At 39.4% G+C, this 21,087-nt stretch overlaps 1 protein-coding gene across 1 annotated transcript in view; it reads right to left on the bottom strand.

Moving 5' to 3' along the window:
• MRC1 (mannose receptor C-type 1) overlaps positions 1-21,087 on the bottom strand; it is a 98,691-nt gene that overhangs the window by 29,524 nt on the left and 48,080 nt on the right. Inside the window, exons 9-16 of the mRNA XM_015077833.3 lie at positions 20,945-21,055; positions 12,860-12,975; positions 10,240-10,388; positions 7,904-8,103; positions 5,482-5,609; positions 4,889-4,976; positions 2,441-2,585; positions 824-865 (exon numbers count right to left, since the gene is read on the bottom strand). Of these exons, the coding sequence (XP_014933319.1) occupies positions 824-865; positions 2,441-2,585; positions 4,889-4,976; positions 5,482-5,609; positions 7,904-8,103; positions 10,240-10,388; positions 12,860-12,975; positions 20,945-21,055 (979 nt within the window). The remainder of the gene's footprint in view (positions 1-823; positions 866-2,440; positions 2,586-4,888; positions 4,977-5,481; positions 5,610-7,903; positions 8,104-10,239; positions 10,389-12,859; positions 12,976-20,944; positions 21,056-21,087) is intronic.

Genomic DNA, 21,087 nt, shown 5'->3' with positions numbered 1-21,087 from the left:
ACATACCTGGACCTATGATGTTCTGAGTTCAAGAAGTGAGAGCTGTGAGAAATCAGTTGCATTCTTATACACCAATAATGAAGCAACAGAAAGAGAAATCAAGGAATCAATCCCATTTACAGTCGCACCAAAACCCATAAAATACCTAGAAACAAATCTACCCAAAGAAGTGAAACATCTTGATTAAAATCGTGGTTGATCATGATTAAATTCAGGGTCTTTAGATGGAGCCATTATCCTAGATTATCTGGGTGGGACCTAACGTAATCGCAAGTATCCTTAAAGAGGGAGATCTGACTGCAGAAGAAGAAAGCCACGTGACAAAAGAAGCAAGATTGCTACATTGCTGGTTTTTCAGGGTGCAGGAGGGGGGACACAAGCTTACTTTAAGGGATGCAGTTCTAGAAGGTGGTAGAGACAAGGAATCAGATTCTCTCCTAGAACCACGGGAGGAAGCATGGCCTTACCAATTTTGGCCCAGTGAAACTGAGCTCCTGTTTCTGACCTCCAGACCTGTAAGGGGGAATAAATGTGCTTTGCTTGAAGCCACCAACTTGGTGGTAATTTGTTACAGCAGCCATGGGGAACTAATAGAGTACTAAAGAGAAAACCTGGGCCCTTGGGTTTGATTCAAGAGCCCTTGACACAGTGTATTAAAATGCTTTGCTTTTGTGCCTATGAGCATTTGTCTGGAGGAAACGATCCATGCTCCCACAAGGTTCTCAGAGATATTAAGAACTCTGTTCTTCCTGGGTGAAGGAAAGGAAAGGAAAGAGCAAAAAAGGCTATCAGTGTGGAGATCACGAAATAAGGAAACACCTACTGTCTTGAGGAGCTGGTGTTGGCTCAGGTTTTGGTGTTTGTCCTGGAAAACAAAAGAGAACCAGATTATAAAGTGTGCATGAACTTCCGCAATCATATCTCCTTCTAATTTTCCTATTTTCGTGGGTCAAAACAGCTTAAAGTGTAGCTCTTCCTTCTCTCCCTCTCTTCTACTCCTCAATTGCCCTAGCATGTTGTAGAGGAGAAGAATGAAGGCTAAGAGAATTAGTACAGTAATAGCCACTAGAAATTGGAAGACACTTTTCAGACCCAACAAATAGTGTCATCAAAAGGGAAGAAAGGAACACGAGTTTTAGAATCAGAAAGCCTAGTTTCAAATCAAACTGGGGTTTAAATTGCCTACCTTCAACTCTGTCAACTGCTAAAAGGAGTTAGTAGTATGTGTAAAGGGGTAGAATAAATTATGTGCATTATTGGTATGTAGAAGATATTTAATAAATGTCAGGGTGACAATTACACATTTTATAATGAGCCGTGGACTTACTTAAAATTTCATTATTTGAAACTATTAAAGATACACTATTTACTTATAAAATGTTTTTTTCCAAAGAATATTATGTTTATTAAATGTATCTTATCCTAAAAGTTAAATGAAATATTTTTCTTTCCAAGGAGTTAATGATATATCTGGACTTCATTGGAATCTGATAAAAGGAATCAGGTTACCCAGCTTTTGGCTTAATGTAGTTAACATCTGGAAGAACAGAGTTACTAATAACATGTAAGGAAACTTACATAGTCATTGGTAGCTAGGAGACTTCTAAAGAAAAACTGGCCACTCTTTATTCCTCTACTCTGAAAACTTTGAAAGCACTCATCTATGCAGGAGTGAGGAAAATAAGCAGACAGCACGAGAGCAACCCAGGGTCTCTAGCAGTGGAGTTGGGACAGTAGCCAAGGTTCTCCAACAGCAGAGGGCAATGTGGTTCCACAAACTGTTTTAAAATGAGGAAGATTATGTATATTGTGGTTCAAGGGAAGGTCTGTTTGTTCCTTTATCTTAACAGAAGAACCTGGATCCTCTGACCTCAATGCCTGACTTGGATATGTGGAACTTTCTGAGTCCCAGATCATGACTTAAAGTATACACTGATAACTTTTTGACAATCATAAACGTAGTGGCTATAATAGCATCAGGGCCCCAAAATGGTGTTTGTTCTTTGTGTTGAATATTTATTTAAGAAATCAACATTTAGAATATTCGGATGTTGGGAAACTTTTACCTACTGGATGGCTAACATAGGTCAGAGGGTGAATATACCAAAGAAGAAACAGCATGCGTATTACTCTACTTACAGAGTAGAACGCCCACCAACTCCCACCCCTGTAGAACCTGAGCCAGAATCACAGCTCGTGGGAACTATTTTAGAGGACGTGACTGTCATCCAGGATTCCCGGGTGGCCTTTTGATCTTCTGTTCCTTTGGAACATTTATCTGTGCTCAGTGACTTCATTCTTATCCTGTGAAATGATGGCCCCTGCCAGTTCCCTTATTTGGTTATTTTGTCTGTTTGGTTCTGCTAATAAAAGGAAAACACTGGGATATCAGGAGGTTAGTTCTCCAGTGTGAGATAGAATAGAGGACAGGTTACCACACCTTTTTGTATCTGGCAAATCCAGTTGTTAAGATGTTCACAGTTAATATCATTCCAGGACATACCAGAGTCACCTTTCAACTCGCCACAGTATTCAACATTTTGATAATTATTAGGTTCTCCATAAGCCCAATTTTCATATGAAACCTATGTCAGAAATATTACATTGCAATCATTAATTACGTACGTCATTTAAATCAGGCCATTGACAATCATTTATCTAAACAAAAGAAAGAAAGGGAAGGTATATTAACATTTTTTAATCCATCCACTTTTTTTGCAATAGCTTTGTTTTGAAAGCAAGGTTTATGAAAATGGATTGGAAAGAAATAGCTTTCACTACACGGAAACTTTCAAAGATGAATAGAATATGCTATTATTATAACATTTTCTTTGGTCTTATTGATAGGATGGATCCAGGGCCTTGAAAGTGGGATTTCTATATAGGAAAAACCCAGCAAAAAAACTCCACTTGTCAGTATTGGGTGTTCCTAAATCTCTAACCCATTCTTAAGTGGTAATATTTCAGTGTGACGTTGGAAACTTTCTCTTTATAGGTGGATAGAGAAATATAATTAGTTTTTATAATAAAAGAAAAAGACTTACGAAATGCCGTTAACAAAGCTACATAACTCCACCTAAAAGAACAGTGGAAATAAATGGAGGGCTGGGTGTAGAACCCCTTGCAGGTTTCAGTGTAGAATCATACCCAACAGAGTTTTAGGCTAAGCATTTTCCAGAAATATCAATATGAAATCCAAGTGTCAGTGGAGCTATCAAAGAAATCACCTTACTCAAGTGCCTTGAAAAGTTGCTGATGGGTTATAAGAGGAGGTAGAACTGAAATTACACAAAATCACTTCCTTGGATGACCAGACCACTAAATACTGCCAACACGTGTCACAGCCTCACACTTCCCCATTCTTAGGAATGGGGAAGGCTGACAAGGCCCAATGGTTATTAATGGATTCTCAAAAATTGTTTCCAGATCTCTTGCTCTATAAGAAGCTGTAAAACACTCAACTTTTTATATTAAGTTTTAAATTTTAATTCCAGTAGAGTTAACATACAGTGTTATATTTGTTTCGGGTATACAATATAGTGACTCAACAGTTCTATACATTATTCAGTGCTCATCATGGTAAGTGCACTCTTAATCCCCTTCACCTATCTCACCCACCTCCCTCCCCTCTAGAAACCATCAGTTTGTTCTCTATAGTTAAGAGTCCATTTCTTGATTTGCCTCTTTTTTCCTTTGCTCATTTGTTTTGTTTCTTGAATTCCACATATGAGTGAAATCATATGATATTTGTCTTTCTCTGACTGACTTATTTCAGCCAGAATTATATTCTCTAGCTCCATTCATGTTGCTACAGATGGCAAGATTTCATTCGTTTTTATGGCTGAATAATATTCTGGAATTTTATGGCTGAATAAACATAAATGTTGATGGGCACTTGGGCTGCTTCCATAGTTTAGCTATTGTAAATAATGCTGCAATAAACACAGGGGTACAGGCACACCTATGAATTAGTGTTTTTGTGTTTTGGGGTTAAATACCCAGTAGTGCCATTACTGAATTATATGGTAGTTCTATTTTTAAGTTTCTTAAAAAGTATTTATTTTTTGGGAGAGCACAAGCCACGGGGGGGGGGGGGGCAGAGAGAGGGGGACAGAGAATCCAAAGCAGGCTCTGTGCTGACGGGAGGGAGCCTGATGTGGGGCTCAAACTCAAAAAATGCAAGATCATGACCTGAGCCAAAGTCTGACACTCAACTGACTGAGCCACCCAGGTACCCCTATTTTTAGCTTTTTGAGGATCGTCCATACTGTTTTCCACAGTGGCTGTATCAGTTTGCATTCCTACCAACAGTGCACAAGGGTTCCTTTTTCTCTGCATCCTCACCAACACTTGTTTAAAACTCAATTTCTGGGGCACTTGGGTGGCTCAGTTGGTTGAGTGTCTGACTTTTGACTCTGGCTCAGGTCATAATCCCAGGGTCGTGAGATCAGACCCCATATCAGGCTCCATGCTCAGCTTGCTTAAGATTCTCTGTCTTTCTCCCCCTGCCCCTCTCCCCCACCCACGCTCTCACTAAAAAATAAAAATAAAATAAAAATTTAAAAATACCAAACTTTTAAGAAGTTTAACTACTTGCACACCAATTTTGCATGATAGAATGAAAGCATTATTTTATTCAAGCTACCTAAATGAGTTTTCTAAAATTTTTTTTTAATCCAGCCAGTTATGCTTATACCTTGGGTGAACAGAACTAAATTAGGGCAGGGGCAGAATAATGATCCTAGAATTGGATTTATTTTTGCATAGAAAAATGTTACTAGCTATCATAAAAACACGTTTCACCAAAGACTTGGATTAAGCCAAAGGGTAACATCGAAATAAATACATGATAAAGTGAGAAAACAATGTATCAAATCATATTACTCACAGGAGAACCGTCACTCCAAACAAAGCCCTCTGAAGGACTTCCATACGTAAGTCCCAACCAAAACAGTTCATGGTACGTCCCGGTAGCCCTGCAATTTACAAGACATAAAGAGAGCTCATACTATTGGATGAAACCAGTCTGGTTACTTAACGAGATTTCTATGGTTACCTAATAGACAAATATGAGAGCTAATCAAATTTGAAAGTTGTCTTTGAAACCTAAATTAGTACACAGGTAAAAAGATTCAATGACTATAAACAGTATGCAACTGTGTGTTTTGGTACAGCCCATGAATATCCTCAAAAGGAGCCACCACTCCTTTTATTTAATGAGAATAAAGCATTATAAAGCACTGCAAGAAAGTCATTCATTTATTCACTTAATAACATGTACTTTCATAGAGTAATTCATATCATTCGATAAAATTAAAGCATTTGTAAGTGAAACTAGATAAAAAAAGCTCCTATGGATTTGGGATATAATACAGCCACTCAAGGTAGCATTATGAGTCAACAATTTCAGAAATGTAAGACTTTTCTCAACATCAGAGCATCAAATAGGTAAAAGGAATATTATATACAAAAGACACTTACGCTATTAATCGCCATATTGCTTGCTGTTCCTCTTTATTATTGATACTAGCTAGATCACCACCCAGAGCTTTACAAAAATCTCGAGATTCAAACCATGTTTTCTTCTCGTGTTTTCCTTTTGCAAACAGCTAAAGATGATATAGTTTCAGAAGTTATTTTATACTTCATAGCTTATCAAATCAAGAGAAATAATTATTTACTTTTGATGAGATTTCATTTTATAGAAAGACACTGCTATGGTGTAAAACAATGTAATTCTCTTGGTTGAAAATCAATGTAGGAGTACGTATTTGGGTAACAAAATATGTGGGGTGGTTTTGTTGAGAAAACCTTAGAAAATAAAAATACTTCATAGCACAGAAGAAATTAGATTAAAGTCTTAGAAGTTTGATGCATTTGGCAGAATTAATTTGGTTAGATGGGAAAAGTAGCATTGAAATGAGAAAGAAAAAAACACTTTTGATACAGGAAAAGTAAGGAAGGAAAACTTCAAAAAACAAAAATTGTGGCATAGTTTGTTATCCTGCCTAGCTTGAACAAACACCTGACAGTCTCAATATTTCATTGCTTGTGTCTTTTACAATGGCCTTGTCTTTTTTTCCTTATAGCTGCATTAAATTGTAATAGATTATATAAGTTAGGGAATATCTTCTATTATCCAGAGGGCTACAGTGAAATGGAATTCCAGACTAAGAAATACCTATCAGTATGCAAATAGTATAGGAGTCCGTTGTATCCATCAACTTTTATAATTTTCATTCACTATTTCTCATGAGTCATGCTCCCCACCATTACAGGCTTGTGGGAAATGGGGTTGGCTTCCAATGGACTAGGGCTGCCCAGCCATCACCAAGCAACCCAAGGCAATCTTCACCTTGAACCTAACTTGAGCTCTCTGGACAAAAGTGCCTTGAGCAAGCTTCCACATCATTAACTCCCAAGACTCTGTGGGCACTGCAACCTGCTAGACTATGATATAAGACTTCGTTTTCTTAAATAAATTTACTATCACCTGAATTTTATTAATAGTTCCCACATCTTAATATGTACAAAGACGGTCTATATATTTCCAAACATACGTAAGCACCTCTAAAACTATATAATTTTCTAATGAAGCACATATTTCAATGTGTTGAATATCCACCAGGATAGCATCTCTACCAGAACCCTCATTCACTTCCCAGCTCTGGAGAATTCTGCCACTTCTCGCAAAATCCTGCTACAAATCTCCATAGCCTACCACCCCCAGGTGAATGGCTGTGTATAGGACGAGCCTGGCCTTTGTGTAGTACACCAAAAGTTTCCAGATGCAACAATGAACACCTGATTTGCTTTGTATTAGTCCTCAGTTAGCCCATTTCCAAAATCCTCTCTTGCCTTGGCCCAATGCATCCCCTTCTATGTAAATTATGCATTTAGCCCTGACCGGCTAATCAGGATTGAACAAGTATTTAGCAATCTCCACTGTCAGTAGTGGGAATGACTAACCCAACTACCCACACCCCTTGAGTTACAGAAGACTAAACAGCCTCATTCTGATACACATTAGTAATTCAAGTTTTCCCTCAGCCTTACCTAACTGTCTTACAAGGCACACCATGGCCACATGCGACCAAAGGGTCTGAATAAAAGAGGTCCTGGGAGTGGGACGCTAAAGAACAATATCATTAAGGGGTCGAAAAGCACATTTCTGTATGTGACCAAATCCAACTTTCTCAAGAAAGGATATGACTTACAAGAGTGAAAAAAAAAAAAAGACCCAAATGCATAATTCACTGAGGTTTTTGTCTGTTTGTTTTGGTCAACTTGACTGCATAACGAGAAAATGGACGGTGTGAACTTGGAAGGTATAAAATGAGAGCAGGATATCACCTCGTCATTTAAAGGACACGGAACAGCCACGTGCCCCTACTTAGTAACGCTCTCATCGCCCATCGGGCATAACAACCAGGGGAGGGGGGGCTAAATCACAACAATGGAGCATCACCTCCTAGATGACCATTTGGCATTAATGTAGACTCTTTTATCAGTGCAATTACCTAAAAGCTTGGGCTCTGAGACCAGGGCAAAATGGGACGCGATGGGATAGCATGAGGGGAAACAGACATTTTCATGAAAAGTGCAAGTTCAGAGGAGGGCAAGGCAGCCTGGGGGGGACAGTGGGAGGGTGACGAAGCAGAGCACGTGAAGAAAGCTGCTGTGAGTCGTGTTTGCAGCTCTAAATGCAACCGGTCATTAGCATGTACCCGAGGAGAGCTTTTGAAAACACAGAAGCCCAGCTCCCCTTCCAGATTCAGAGAATTAGACTTTCTACAGGTAGAGCCTGAGCACTGCGGTTTGGGGTTCCGTTTTAATTTCTCACGTGACTTTTGAGGCTGAAACACAGTCCACGTTCTTTCTTAGCTTAGCAGATGACAGTCACCTTGAAACACAAGCTCGTTTTACTGCTGGCGCCCCATTCCTCCGGACATTTGGGTTCGGGAGTTGTTGTGGGCTCTGGTGGGCGAGTTACTCCCTCGGCCCAGTGTTTGCACACAAATTTTGCTTTCTCTTCGCATCTCAAAACATCCCACAAGCCCCCTGCAACTCCAGTTCTCATGGCGACACATCCTGCTTTTCGCCCTGTATTCAATACATAAAGGAAAATTCACTTAGCAGGAGCTACTGACGGCCGGCCCCGCTCGCAGGTCAAACCCGAGGGTCACCCAGGGCCATACACTCCTCAGGTGAAGAGAAAATATAGAGGAGAAATTACAGCCGCATTTGGCAACTCCTTTCTACTATTTTGAACTGTTGGTGACCTTTTATTTGTGTGACCAAAATCCCTAACAGAATTATGAGCTCAGACATCAGGGTTTTGATAGCATTTCGTGTTTCTAACATCGGGCAGGGTGCCCCCCACGTAGGTACTTAATGATACAATAATTTTAGTAGAACAAAATTTACCATAATGGCAAAAACAGGGGGGTTCATGGGGTTTTTTTTCTTTTTTTAAGAAAACGTTTCTAAGAGTCCCCTCCTCCACCCCACAGGCCTTGGAGGTCTCTCAGGACAGAAATTCATCACATACTTCAAAGGGAAATACAAGTGAGCTAGAGATTTTCGTTATTCGTTGAATACTCAACTACCCTTGAACTTGCTTCCTTATCTCACAAGGCAAATACCACCACCTACTTTAGTAGTGATGAGTGCCAGCTTTCAAGGATAAAAAAAGCATAGACAATGGGGACTATAATCAGCTTAATACTTTATAAATCTGTTTTACAGGTGTGATTATTTCCAAATAGTAATTCATTCAGAAAGAACTTTGAAAATAGTAGGAGTCTTTGCTGGAGTGAGATGTTTTCTTACTGTTCTTTTAACGAACATTAAGTGTCTAGAGAGAAACCTCAAAGTTCTGGGGAGGCGCATCTTTTTCAAAACATTTTCTCTAAGATCTCTGATTCCCTATGGCTCTGATTTCATCCATTTTTATTCCCTAGGGACATTCCAGGATTAAGCTTTCAGAGTCCCACTGCTGAAGGAGCAACACAAGGAAAATTAAAGAGTAGGGCCTAGAAGTAAAAATTACCATTACCACTCCGACCGATACTTAACAACAACAAGAACAACAACAACAACAAAAGTGTATAGTCAGCTCTTATTCTCCTGCTCAGTTAATTTAAAAATAAACTGAAATCGTTGGGGCTCCTGGGTAGCTCAGTCAGTTAAGCATCTGAGTTCAGCTCAGGTCATGATCTCCCATTAGTGAGCTTGAGCCCCGCATCAGGCTTTATGCTGACAGCTCGGAGCCTGGAGCCTGCTTCGGATTCTGTGTCTCCCTCTCTCTGCTCCTTCCCCCACTTGTACTCTGTCTCTCTCTCAAAAATAAATGAAGATTACAAAAAAAAAAATTTTTTTAATAAAAATAAACTGAAATCGTATTGTTTTCAGAACATTCAAGAACTCACCAAGAATCACACTATCCAAATTACTGTCCTATTTTCCTTATTTGTCAATAATTTGAGAATACAAATTAAAAGAACTTCTGAAGATCAGGATTTATTAAGCCACGTAGTAAATCCAGGCGCTTGAGTGAACAGTCTTGCTTTAGCGTTTAGCCCAGACACAACAAAACATTTGCTCTGGAGGATGCGGCATTTCTGCGCGGTGTCATGCCCCTGAAACATACTAATATTTCCACTCATCTCTGCAAGGCCAAATTTTAAATCTCTTTAATATAGTTTTAAGTTTACAAACATAAGTTAACTGTCTGGAACGTCTGTGGTTATTTAGGATTTCATACATATTTTTCAAACAGACCAATACCAGACAACTACTAGTTTTACTTCCCTGTTTTCTTAGACGACTGTGAACTAATTAGAAATGTTAGGGGCGCCTGGGTGGCTTAGTCGGTTAAGCATCTGACTTCAGCTCAGGTCATGATCTCACGGTCAGTGAGTTCGAGCCCTGTGTCGGGCTCTGCGCCGACAACTCAGAGCCCGGAGCCTGTTTCAGATTCTGTGTCTCCCTCTCTCTCTGATCCTCCCCTGTTCATGCTCTGTCTCTCTCGTTCTCAAAAATAAATAAATGTTAAAAAAAATTTTTTTAAAGAAAATTTTAAGAAAGAAAGAAAAAGCAAAAGAGGATGAAATACAAAATGCCGCAAGCACAATTAATCTACGCAGTATATTTGGAAAGGTACATGGAGGGCTAATAGGCTTTGCCCAATGGACTTGTAGGGTGAATGAAAACCTCACCTCCAAGCAATGCTCATACCTGGCATATCTGAATTCCAGTGGGTGAACTGAACCTTTTCCTCAATGGTCCATTGAAAGGTGCCTTTGTTTTGTACATCTGAAAGTCCTGTCCAAAAATATCTTTCAGGCCTCAATCCAACCAAACTAGTTAGAAACGCTTGTTCATATCTTAAAAGAAAAAAATTAACTAAACTTTAGAAATGTGAGTTTTTCCAAACAGCAACACGAAAAGCATGTCAATTACATGTGTGAGCTATGATTTAGTTGGTACTTCAAACATATTGTGTTTTAAGTTATATGCCATTTAAATTATACAAATTTCTACTAAGGAAATGAGGGGGGACTATCATGGAGCTGAATGAATAAAATCAAATATACTCAAATCATTTCTGTCCACTCCTCACCAGCCCCTCGGCCCCTCCCCAAAATCTAAGAGAATTCTGCAAAGGCAAAGGAGAAAACTATAGCATTCTCAGATACACTGTTTTAAAAAGTAGTCCACTTTCCAACTATTTCAAATGCCCGACACAGTTCTTGGGTAAGTAAATCCCGAGGTCGTAACGTTATCAAAGATGATACAGACAGAAAAATCCGTGTGGATTACCCCTTAAATTTTATTCTCTTCCCTCAGGTCTGAAACAGAAGAGAAAATTATTGAGGAATACGGAGAAGCAGAGATTCGATCTGTAGAAAGAAGTAGGAGAAGAATCACAATTTCCAAAGGTTTTCTTTGTATCTCATCTCTTTGGCATCATCTAATGACCCAATTTGGTTTGTAAAGCAACCAAAGTTGATCTTAAAAGATAAAACATTAAACAATGAGGCAGCAATGTAGGCAAAAATTTTTCTTCGGAGCAAAAGAGAAGTGAAAAAAGTGATGTTCACAGTTTCCAGGATAACGGAATGTTTACTTCTCACAATTGAATAATTTCATTCTCACAACTGTACAAAGAAAAAATGTTTAAAGTCCTAAACCCAATTTCTCCCAAAAGTCTAGAAACAAAATTTAAGCACAGAGTTACTGAGCTCTCGAATAGAAATGTAGACAATACAAAGGAAAACAAACCTAAAATATAGGGAAATTTCTGCTCCAATAAACCAAAAGATCAATAAACCAACTCATCAATTGATCAGTCAGGATCAATGTGCACTCAGTGAAGATCAGAACAGTAGCATTCTTTACCTTTTATCAGGTGTGCCTTAAGAAGCAATGAATAAAACTTATTGTATTAAAACTATGTCTTGACCTGTTTTATAACAAATCAAATGCACATTTAAAAAAAAAATTTTTTTTAACGTTTATTTATTTTTGAGACAGAGAGAGACAGAGCATGAACAGGGGAGGGGCAGAGAGAGAGGGTGACACAGAATCCGAAACAGGCTCCAGGCTCTGAGCTGTCAGCACAGTGCCTGATGCAGGGCTCGAACTCACGGACCGTGAGATCATGACCTGAGCCGAAGTCAGACGCTTAACCGACTGAGCCACCCAGGTGCCCCTCAAATGCACATTTTTAAATTTCGTGGGGCGCCTGAGTGGCTCAGTCGGTTGAGCGTCCCACTTCGGCTCAGGTCATGACCTCACGGTCCGTGAGTTCGAGCCCTGCATCAGGCACTGTGCTGACAGCTCACAGCCTGGAGCCTGTTTCGGATTCTGTGTCTCCCTCTCTCTCTACCCCTCCTCCTCTCATGCTCTGTTTCTCTCTCTTTCCCTCTCAAAAATAAGTACACATTAAAAGAAAATTCTTTAGGGGCGCCTGGGTGGCGCAGTCGGTTGGGCGTCCAACTTCAGCCAGGTCACGATCTCGCGGTGCTTGAGTTCGAGCCCCGCGTCAGGCTCTGGGCTGATGGCTCGGAGCCTGGAGCCTGTTTCCGATTCTGTGTCTCCCTCTCTCTCTGCCCCTCCCCCGTTCATGCTCTGTCTCTCTCTGTCCCAAAAATAAATAAACGTTGAGAAAAAAAAAGAAAAAAAAATTAAAAAAAAAAAGAAAATTCTTTAAGTTTCTTCTGTGTCTAATCCAGTGCTTTGTGAAGATTAAGGGAAAAATAAATAAAAACTAAAACCTCAAAGATGTTTGGTACTCTAGAGGTCAAAAGTTACATAAAAGCCTCTACATTCATGTGATTTTTCTGGACGTATCGGTCTAGCAAAACCAGCAAAGAAAAGAAAAGAAAATGAACAGAAGAATGGAAAGGAATAATAAAATATTCAGTGAATCTCTCTACCCTTTTTTTGGCGGAGACGGTGGTAAAGATAGAAAGTGGCATTTGTGAACCAATAAATTGTACTTTTTCTGCTTTAAAAAATTTGGTATATACTCGATCAGAAAAAAAGTTAGGCCCATAAACTATGTTCGCGAGAACATTACTTTTCTGAAATGAAATTATATGATTCATATAATAACATAATGAACGTTTGTTACTGAATATTGCTTTCAAGTTCTAAAAGGAGCAAAAGATTTTATAGCGCTTACAATGAAGAGTCCAAATTAGGATATGATTTTCAGTGCTACTCCTTCTGCAAATCATACCTCAAGATCATATGTAATTTACAGAAATTTAGAGCATGGTGATACTTAGGCTTCTGTGAAACCATTTCATTATTTGACATGCATTAAAATAGAATTAAAATAGTTGCATACCTGTCTTCAACAGTTGTTAAGTAAGCCTTCTCATTTACGCAGGTTTGGTTTGCTTCTGCAAATGTTGAAAGTGTGTGTCCAATCAAGTAGCAGTAGAAGCCATGTCTTTTCCAGCCCTATTAATGTTATCAAGCAGATTATCGTGGATATTTATTCAATAATATTATTTTAATAATTCCTCTATCATGAAATGTAAATTGCTAAATAACAGAGGTATCTGAAGAACACAAATCTGAAAAGTTTGAAATGCAATGACAATTACTCATGTGAATAAGAAAACAGTAGAATGTTGTTTGTCATATGACAAATTAGGACACAAAACTGGGGACAGGGCATTCATTCTCTCTGTTTCTGATACCTCTTCTAACAAAAGCGATGTGTGAAGTACTCACTGGGGAAACGGAACAGAATGCGTAAGATTTCAGTATTAGAATGAGTAACCACAGGAAATAATTGGCAGAGTAGCAAGCTCATTTGCCCACTGATGTCAAAAGTAGATGATGACTATGAAACTGTATCATCTGGTCCTGGGAGAATACTTATCAAACTTCTGGCAGCACCATTTGGCATGGTTCCTCTCCCATCCTTAAAACACCCAGAAATGCTACATAAAAGCATTACAATAGGGGCACCCGGGTGGCTCAGTGGGTTAAACATCCCAACTCTTGATTTGGGCTCAGGTCGCAATCTCACGGTTTGTGAGACTGAGCCCCGCTTCCAGCTCCGTGCTGACAGCATGGAGCCTGCGTGGGATTCTCTCTCTCTCTCTCTCTCTCTCTCGCTCTCGCTCTCTCTCCCCCACCCTGTGCCACTCTCAAAAATAAATAAATAAACTTAAAAGATAACAATAAAGAAAAAAATTCCATACTTGAGCTCAAGAGAAAGAAGAGGTTGTCTCCAGTTACCGAAAATACATCGAAAACTAAAACCTAGAATGGGAAATACTCAAGCTGAGACTGTAGTTGCCCCATGGTGCACGAACCTCAGATTATGGTACTAGGGCAGGGGTACTAATCTCCATACAAATGAGCACATCAGCTCACTTGAGGCAGGGAAATGGAACTGAAGTCCTTACACGAAGATGGTACCCACTAATGGGAGCCCCTCCGAAAAAGGAGAGCGAAAAACTCTACTCACAGAACCAAGAAATGACAGTTTCTTATCACCTGCCTGGGGTTCTAGGTGCAGGGAGAAAAGTTCTTCTGTTAAAAATAAATACCAGTTCTATGCCAGGCATGGGTGCTGGTCCCGACTTGATGCCATTTGCATTGTATTAGCAGCCGCAGCCAAAAACATAAAATAAATCTCAGTCTACAAAAGGAGAGACTCCTAGATACTCAGAGAAGTCAAATGCAGAAACACACAGTAGAAATATTTCTACAACACAGGTAATGTGAGGCTAAGACATTTGAGGCTTAGGTTGGGGATGGGATGGGGACTGGTTGAATCAAAAATTGCAAACCATGTGAGGCTCACATTCAAGGAAAGTCAGTAATTGCCTTTCTGGGAAAAAAACATAAAAATAAGCATGCTTCAGATGATTTAACAAAAGAAGACAAAAGAAGGCAAAGGAAGAAGCAGAATCAATAATTAAAGAACAAAATGTTATCAACAAAGAACAAGAGGATGTGAACACACAACAGAATTTGTAGAAAAGAAAACCATGAAGTTAAAAACTCAATGGCCAAACAAAATATAGAAATGCAGTTTTGGAAAGATTAGTCAACGAATGAATGTAGCAGAGTAAGGAGCACATGAAAAGACATTTAAAGAACACGGACAGAAAACACAAAATAGAATGAGAAGGTTGAAAATCAAAGTAAGAAATGTTTCAGAATCACCAAATAAAATTAATGACTGATAATCTTCAAGATTTTAATTTTTTTTAATGTTTTTACTTATTTGTGAAGGAGAGACAGAGACAGAGCATGAGTGGGGGAGGAGCAGAGCGAGAGGGAGACACAGAATCTGAAACAGGCTCCAGGCTCTAAGCTTTCAGCACAGAGCCCAATGCAGGGCTCCAACCCACAAACCGTGACATCATGACCTGAGCCGAAGCTGGATGCTCAATGGACTAAGCCACCCAGGCACCCCATATAATTAAAAATTTTTTTTAACATTTATTCACTTTTGAGAGACAGAGAGAGACAGAACGTGAGCGGTGGAGGGGCTGAGACGGAGGGAGACACCGAATCCAAAGGAGACTCCAGGCTCTGAACTGTCAGCACAGAGCCTGACGCGGGGCTCGAGCCCACGAACCACGAGATCATGACCGGAGCCAAAGTCGACGCTCAACCGACTGAGCCACCCAGGTGCCCCAATAATTTTCAAGATTTAAAAAGAAAGATACATTCTGAAAATGAAGAAGCACACTGAGTACCAAAGAGAAGAAAATTAATCCAAAGCTCAACATATTGTACTAAAAGCCTGCAGAATGGCAAAGACAATGAGTAGATCCTAAACTCAATCAGAGAGAAAATACAAGTAGCCACTTTTTAAAAAGAAGAGTTAGGGACGTGTGGGTGGCTGAGTCGGTTAAGCATCCCAGCTCTTGGGGCGCATGGATAGCTCAGTTGGTTAAGTGTCTGACTTTCAGTTTCCGCTCAGGTCATAATCTCACTGTTCTGTGAATTCAATCCCCACGTCAGGCTCCTCACTGACAGTGCAGAGCCTGCTTGAGTCTCTGTCTCTCTCTTGCTCACACTTCTCTGTCTTTCTCAAAAATAAGTAAATAACATTAGAAAAAAATTTTTTAAAAAGCATCCCAACTCTTGATTTTTGCTCAGGTCATTATCTCACTGTTCATGAGTTCCAGCCCCATGTTGGGCTCTGTGCTGACAGTGTGGAGCCTGCTTGGAGTTCTCGCTCTCTCTCCCTCTCTCTCTGCCCCACCTCCTCCACTCTGTCTCTCTCTAAAATAAATAAGTAAACTTTTTTTTTAAAGTACGGGTGCCTGGGTGGCTCAGTCGGTTAAGGGTCCGACTTCAGTTCAGGTCATGATCTTGCAGTTTGTGGGTTCAAACCCCTCACTGGGCTTTGTGCTGACAGATGGGATCCTGGAGCCTGCTTCAAATTCTATGTCTCCCTCTCTCTCTGCTCCTCCCCAACTTGTGTTCTGTCTGTCTGTCTCTCTCAAAACTGAATAAACATTAACAATTTTTTTTAAAAGAAGGATAAAAACAAGAATTAGTCTAATAACAGGGGAATTCCAATGGCAAAAATAAAGGCCAGGAGAAAACGAAACAATATGTACACAGCACTGAGGCGCCTGAGCGGTTCAGTCAGTTAAGCATTTGACTCTTGATCTCAGCTCAGGTCACGAGTTCCAACCCTATGTTGGGCTCCATGCTGGGTGTGAAGCCTACTTTAAAATATATCATATCACACACACACACACACACGCACACGCACGCACATCCATACAGACAGCATTTTAAAACAACCTACCTAAATTATTACGCAAGGTAAGGGTGGATCAAGACATTTTCAGATAAAGACAGAGTTTTCCACTCCGAAATCACCAGTGAAGGAATCACTAAAAGTTTTACTTTGTCAAGGAAGAATTTTAAATCAGGAGGAATAAGAGAGCTGAAAGTCTACACTGAGCAAAGGAACCAATAAATGTGTGTGTGAATCCAGGTCTAAATGCCTGTGCAAACAGCAAAGATAACTAATTGCAGGTGGGAAGTTAAAGAATGGGAAATTAACGAGATGTGTGGTTTAAGCAAAATAAGTCAGTGGGAAAAGATCAGTATCCTATGACTTCACTCATATGTGGAACTTAAGAAACAAAACAGATGAACATAGGGCAAAGGAAGGGAAAATAAGATCAAAACGGGGAGGGAGGCAAACCATAAGAGACTCTTATTTTTTATTTAAAAAAAAATTTTTTTTCAACATTTTTTATTTATTTTTGGGACAGAGAGAGACAGAGCATGAACGGGGGGGGGGGGGGGGGGCAGAGAGAGAGGGAGACACAGAATCGGAAACAGGCTCCGAGCCATCAGCCCAGAGCCTGATGCGGGGCTCGAACTCACGGACCGCGAGATTGTGACCTGGCTGAAGTCAGACGCTTAACTGACTGCGCCACCCAGGCGCCCCCATAAGAGACTCTTAAATACAGAGAACAAACTGAGGCTTGCTGGAGGGGAGGTGGGGGGAGGGGCTACATGGATGATGGGCATTAAGGAAGGCACTTGTTGGGATGAGCACTGGGTGTTACATGCAGGGGATGAATCACTAAATTCTACTCCTGAAACCATTATTGCACTGTATGTTAATTGACTTGGATTGAAATAAAATTTTTTAAAAAATACTCTAAAAAAATCATAAAATAAAATTAGAGATAGACTTTAAAAATAGAGGTTTATCAGTATTACATATTTAATTCTTACAAGAATCCTGTGAGATAAATAAACCTTAATGTCCCTATTTGAAACAAAACAAAAACAACGGAAGATGTGCAGTTTAGTTAATATATTGTATCCATGTAATTACCTAGCTGTGATACTATAGGCCTCACATGAGAAGTTCTCACCAAAGGTGGGGGAGTGGATGACACAGGGGAATTCTCTGTACTCTCTTTCTCGATTTTTTGACAGTCTAACATGATTTCCAAGTTAAAAAAAAATGTTTTAATGTTTAGGTGGAATAATAAACTTCATTTTGTTCAGGAAGCAGAGAGATGTTGATTAACTTCAAGTCAGACATGCATGTTAAAAACATAAGGTTAACCACTGGAAAAAAAAAAAAGAAATAGAATCATTCCCAAACCTGTAGAGGAGGAAAATGGGATAAAAATATTCCAGAGAACTAGTGGAATGCAGGAAAAGACAAACAAGATAGAAAGAAAACAGAACAGTAAATGAAATAAAGCTCAAAATGGTAAAACAAATACAAATATATAAATGTGCAAAAAAAATCTACACTCACATTTGCCAGTAAAAAGCCAAGAGTTCCTCAAATGAGATAAAAAATAAAAATGCAGATATATTTTTACAAGAGCCATTCGATGACATAGAACTATTAAAAGCTAACAGGCATTTCTAGGGAAATGCCAAGCAAAAGATAGCTTCTGTAGCAATTAATTTAAAATTGACTTTCTGGTCAAAAAATGATTAGTATGAATAAGGAAAATAATTACACTATCAAGGACTGACGCATCAGGAAGATATAATGCAGTTCAAAGCACATAAAACAAACATTGACAGAACTGTAAAGAGAATATTTCGTCAAGGAGACAAAATAGTAGGAATGCAGAACATCCGAATTATACAAATTGTTAAAGTTTATCTAGTCACCATATATAAAGATCCCTGAACCGAACAATCAAAGATCATTCTGTTCAAGCACACACTGAATATTTACAAAATCTGACTATTAACTAGACCATAAAGAAAGTCTCAGCAAGTAACAACAACCAAAACTGTATATAATCACAATGCAGTGAAATTAAAATCAGTTTCTAATTATTGAGAAACTAAAAATCAAACAAAATCCCCATCACAACCACCAAAACCACACACACACACACACACACACTCTCTCTCTCTCTCTCTCTCTCTCTCTCTCTCTCTCCCCTCTCTCTCTCTTCTAAATAATTCGAGGATAAAATAAATCTTAATGGAAATAAAAAATATTTGGAAGTGAATCATAATGAGAGCACTGGATAACAAAACTTGGTTTGGTTGGTCCATAGTTTTAAATTCACCTTTTATTTCTGCAAATATTTAAACACACATTCATAGTCGGTTAAGCACCTGACTCTTGATTTTGGCTCAGGTTATGATCTCATGGTTCATGGGAGGAAGTCCCGTGTCAGCACGGAGCCTGCTTGGGATTCTCTCTCCTTCTCTCTGCCCCTGCCCCACCCCTGTCTGTCTGTCTCTCTCTCTCTCTCGCTCTCAAAATAAATAAATACACATTAAAAGAAAAACACATTCACTGGAATGTCATGCCCATTAATTCCACCATCTAAAGCACCCAGTAGTAGATTTTATAATTTTGGGTTTCAAACTCATCTGAGAGATTCCTCGTCAGCCTGGAAAAGGGAACTTCTGTGTACAGAGTTTTCACATTTGCCTCTGTCCGACACCCAGGAATATCAGCGACTCAGGACCACTTTGCACTAGATTTCCCACAAAGGTAGCAACAAAGTGAAAAATGAACCTGAAATCAGGCCTGTGGTTTTGAATTCTCCAAAAGATCACGTCATCGCGTGCCCAGGCCCAGACCAAAAAAGAAATAAAAAAAATTTTTAAGTCTTGTTATCTTTTCTTTACCAGTGAGTGGATTTTTTTCCTAGTCTTCCTAGCTCTCTGAAGAAGTCATGCCAACAGCAGGTATTTTTAAACTGGCCAAATTATTTAACGTCTCTGGGCTTTAGTTTTCCCTTCTAATTAGGAACATAGCATTTATCCTTGAAGGTCATTGGTGGCATAATAACCACACTCAACAAACACTTGTGGATATTTTTTTTAATATTTCATATTACTACCCTAATGATTAAATTGGATTTTATCACATGTTGTAGATATGACAATGACTCGGCTATGTATATGTATACATATATAAACTATATATATATGTTACACATATATATACATATATATACATATATACATATATATACATACATATATGGATACATATATAAACTTTGATTAATTGTATAGAAGTCATAAAATTTAAGGACTATTTATTATTTCTAGAAAATTACAATAATACACACATAAACACATATGCATATGATTAGGCAAAGGATACATAAGTGCATTGGTAGAAAAACCAGTGGTCTAAGTGTAGAGACCTGGGGTCAGGATGCTGGGGTTCTAGCCTTGCTTCGGTACCCTAAGAAAGTCCAAGCTTCTCTGGGCTGAATTTCCAGAACGTAAAAATTAAAGGGAGGATTTTGATCATCACGAAAATCCTTGATGTCTCTAACAGTCTCTGATTTCCTGTATCTGCTCAATGTTTCTTTTTTCTTAAATTTGTTAATGTTTATTTACTTTTGAGAGCAGAGAGGAAAGACACAGAATCTGATGTAGGTTCCAGGCTCTGAGCTGTCAGCACAGAGCCCAACACGGGGCTCGAACTCACCAATGATGAGATCGTGACCCGAGCCCAAATCAGACGATTTACTGACTGAGCCACCCAGGCGCCCCTGCTCAATGTTTCCTTCTAGTTTATTTGGACAGTACTGAATTGTGTTTCATGAACTCTCAGCTTTCTGGTGTTTGTTATAAGACGATCTGATCACAACATGACATGCTTGGAAAGAAAATTGGTTTCTACTTTATTTTTATCCAAGAGAAGTGAGAAAGGAAGAAAAGAGGAAGACGAGCAATTCAGCAGTTAAACAGGAAAATGAGAACCCAACACCCTGTCTTCTGTAGTTTCTTTATGCGTTTAGAAACTGCTTCACAGAGGCCATTTGCTTCAACCTCAAAGAACTAGAAGAGTTACAGGGAGGTAGAATGCCAAGTGCGATACAGGTGAGGGGGATGGGCAGTAAGATGGCGAAGCTTTATCCACTTTAACTGATGGCTGCCGGCTACTACCAGCTCGTGGGATCTCTCCCCTCCCAATGCAGCGATCTGCTGCGAAATATCCCTGTCAGACGTAGCCTTCTCAAAAATATTATAAATGGAGAAAAATGACAGGAGAGTTGGCTATCTGAAATTCATGGTTATCTTCTGGAAATGTTCCTACCACCTATGGGATCATCGACCACCAATAATACCTCAGTGACCCTTCTTTCCAGGACCATAACCCATCTGACTCTCATTACCCTCCCGAGGTTCCACGGGTGTGTGGTTTTATTCTCTGTTCTAGCTCCCCCATTTGGGGTGGGAGAATTCCCCCAACGTTCTGAATCACATGCACCCATATTAGCTGTAGAGGGCACCTGAAAAAGACTTCAGGGAGAACAAATACCAAATACTACCAACAAATAGTTGAACATTTAAAAAGTTAGAACATCTGACTACCTATCACAATGATACAACACTTTCCCAGGCAAAAGTAAAGCCAAGATATCACAGAATATTTGCTGGTCTGAAATGACTGCGTATGTTCTATACTCACTTTCCGGCAGCCGCTTTCTACTTCTACTGTTCCTGAAGGTTGGGTTTGAGATTTCATCTTACAGATGTAGTCAAGAGGCCGCTCACAAGCCCTATCCGCCCAGTACCCGTCCTACGGAAAGCAAAGAGAAAAAAAAATGAATG

Source organism: Acinonyx jubatus, chromosome B4 (assembly GCF_027475565.1).
Source record: "Acinonyx jubatus isolate Ajub_Pintada_27869175 chromosome B4, VMU_Ajub_asm_v1.0, whole genome shotgun sequence".
Taxonomy (NCBI): Eukaryota; Metazoa; Chordata; class Mammalia; order Carnivora; family Felidae; genus Acinonyx; species Acinonyx jubatus.
This window is presented reverse-complemented; position numbering and strand designations above follow the sequence as displayed.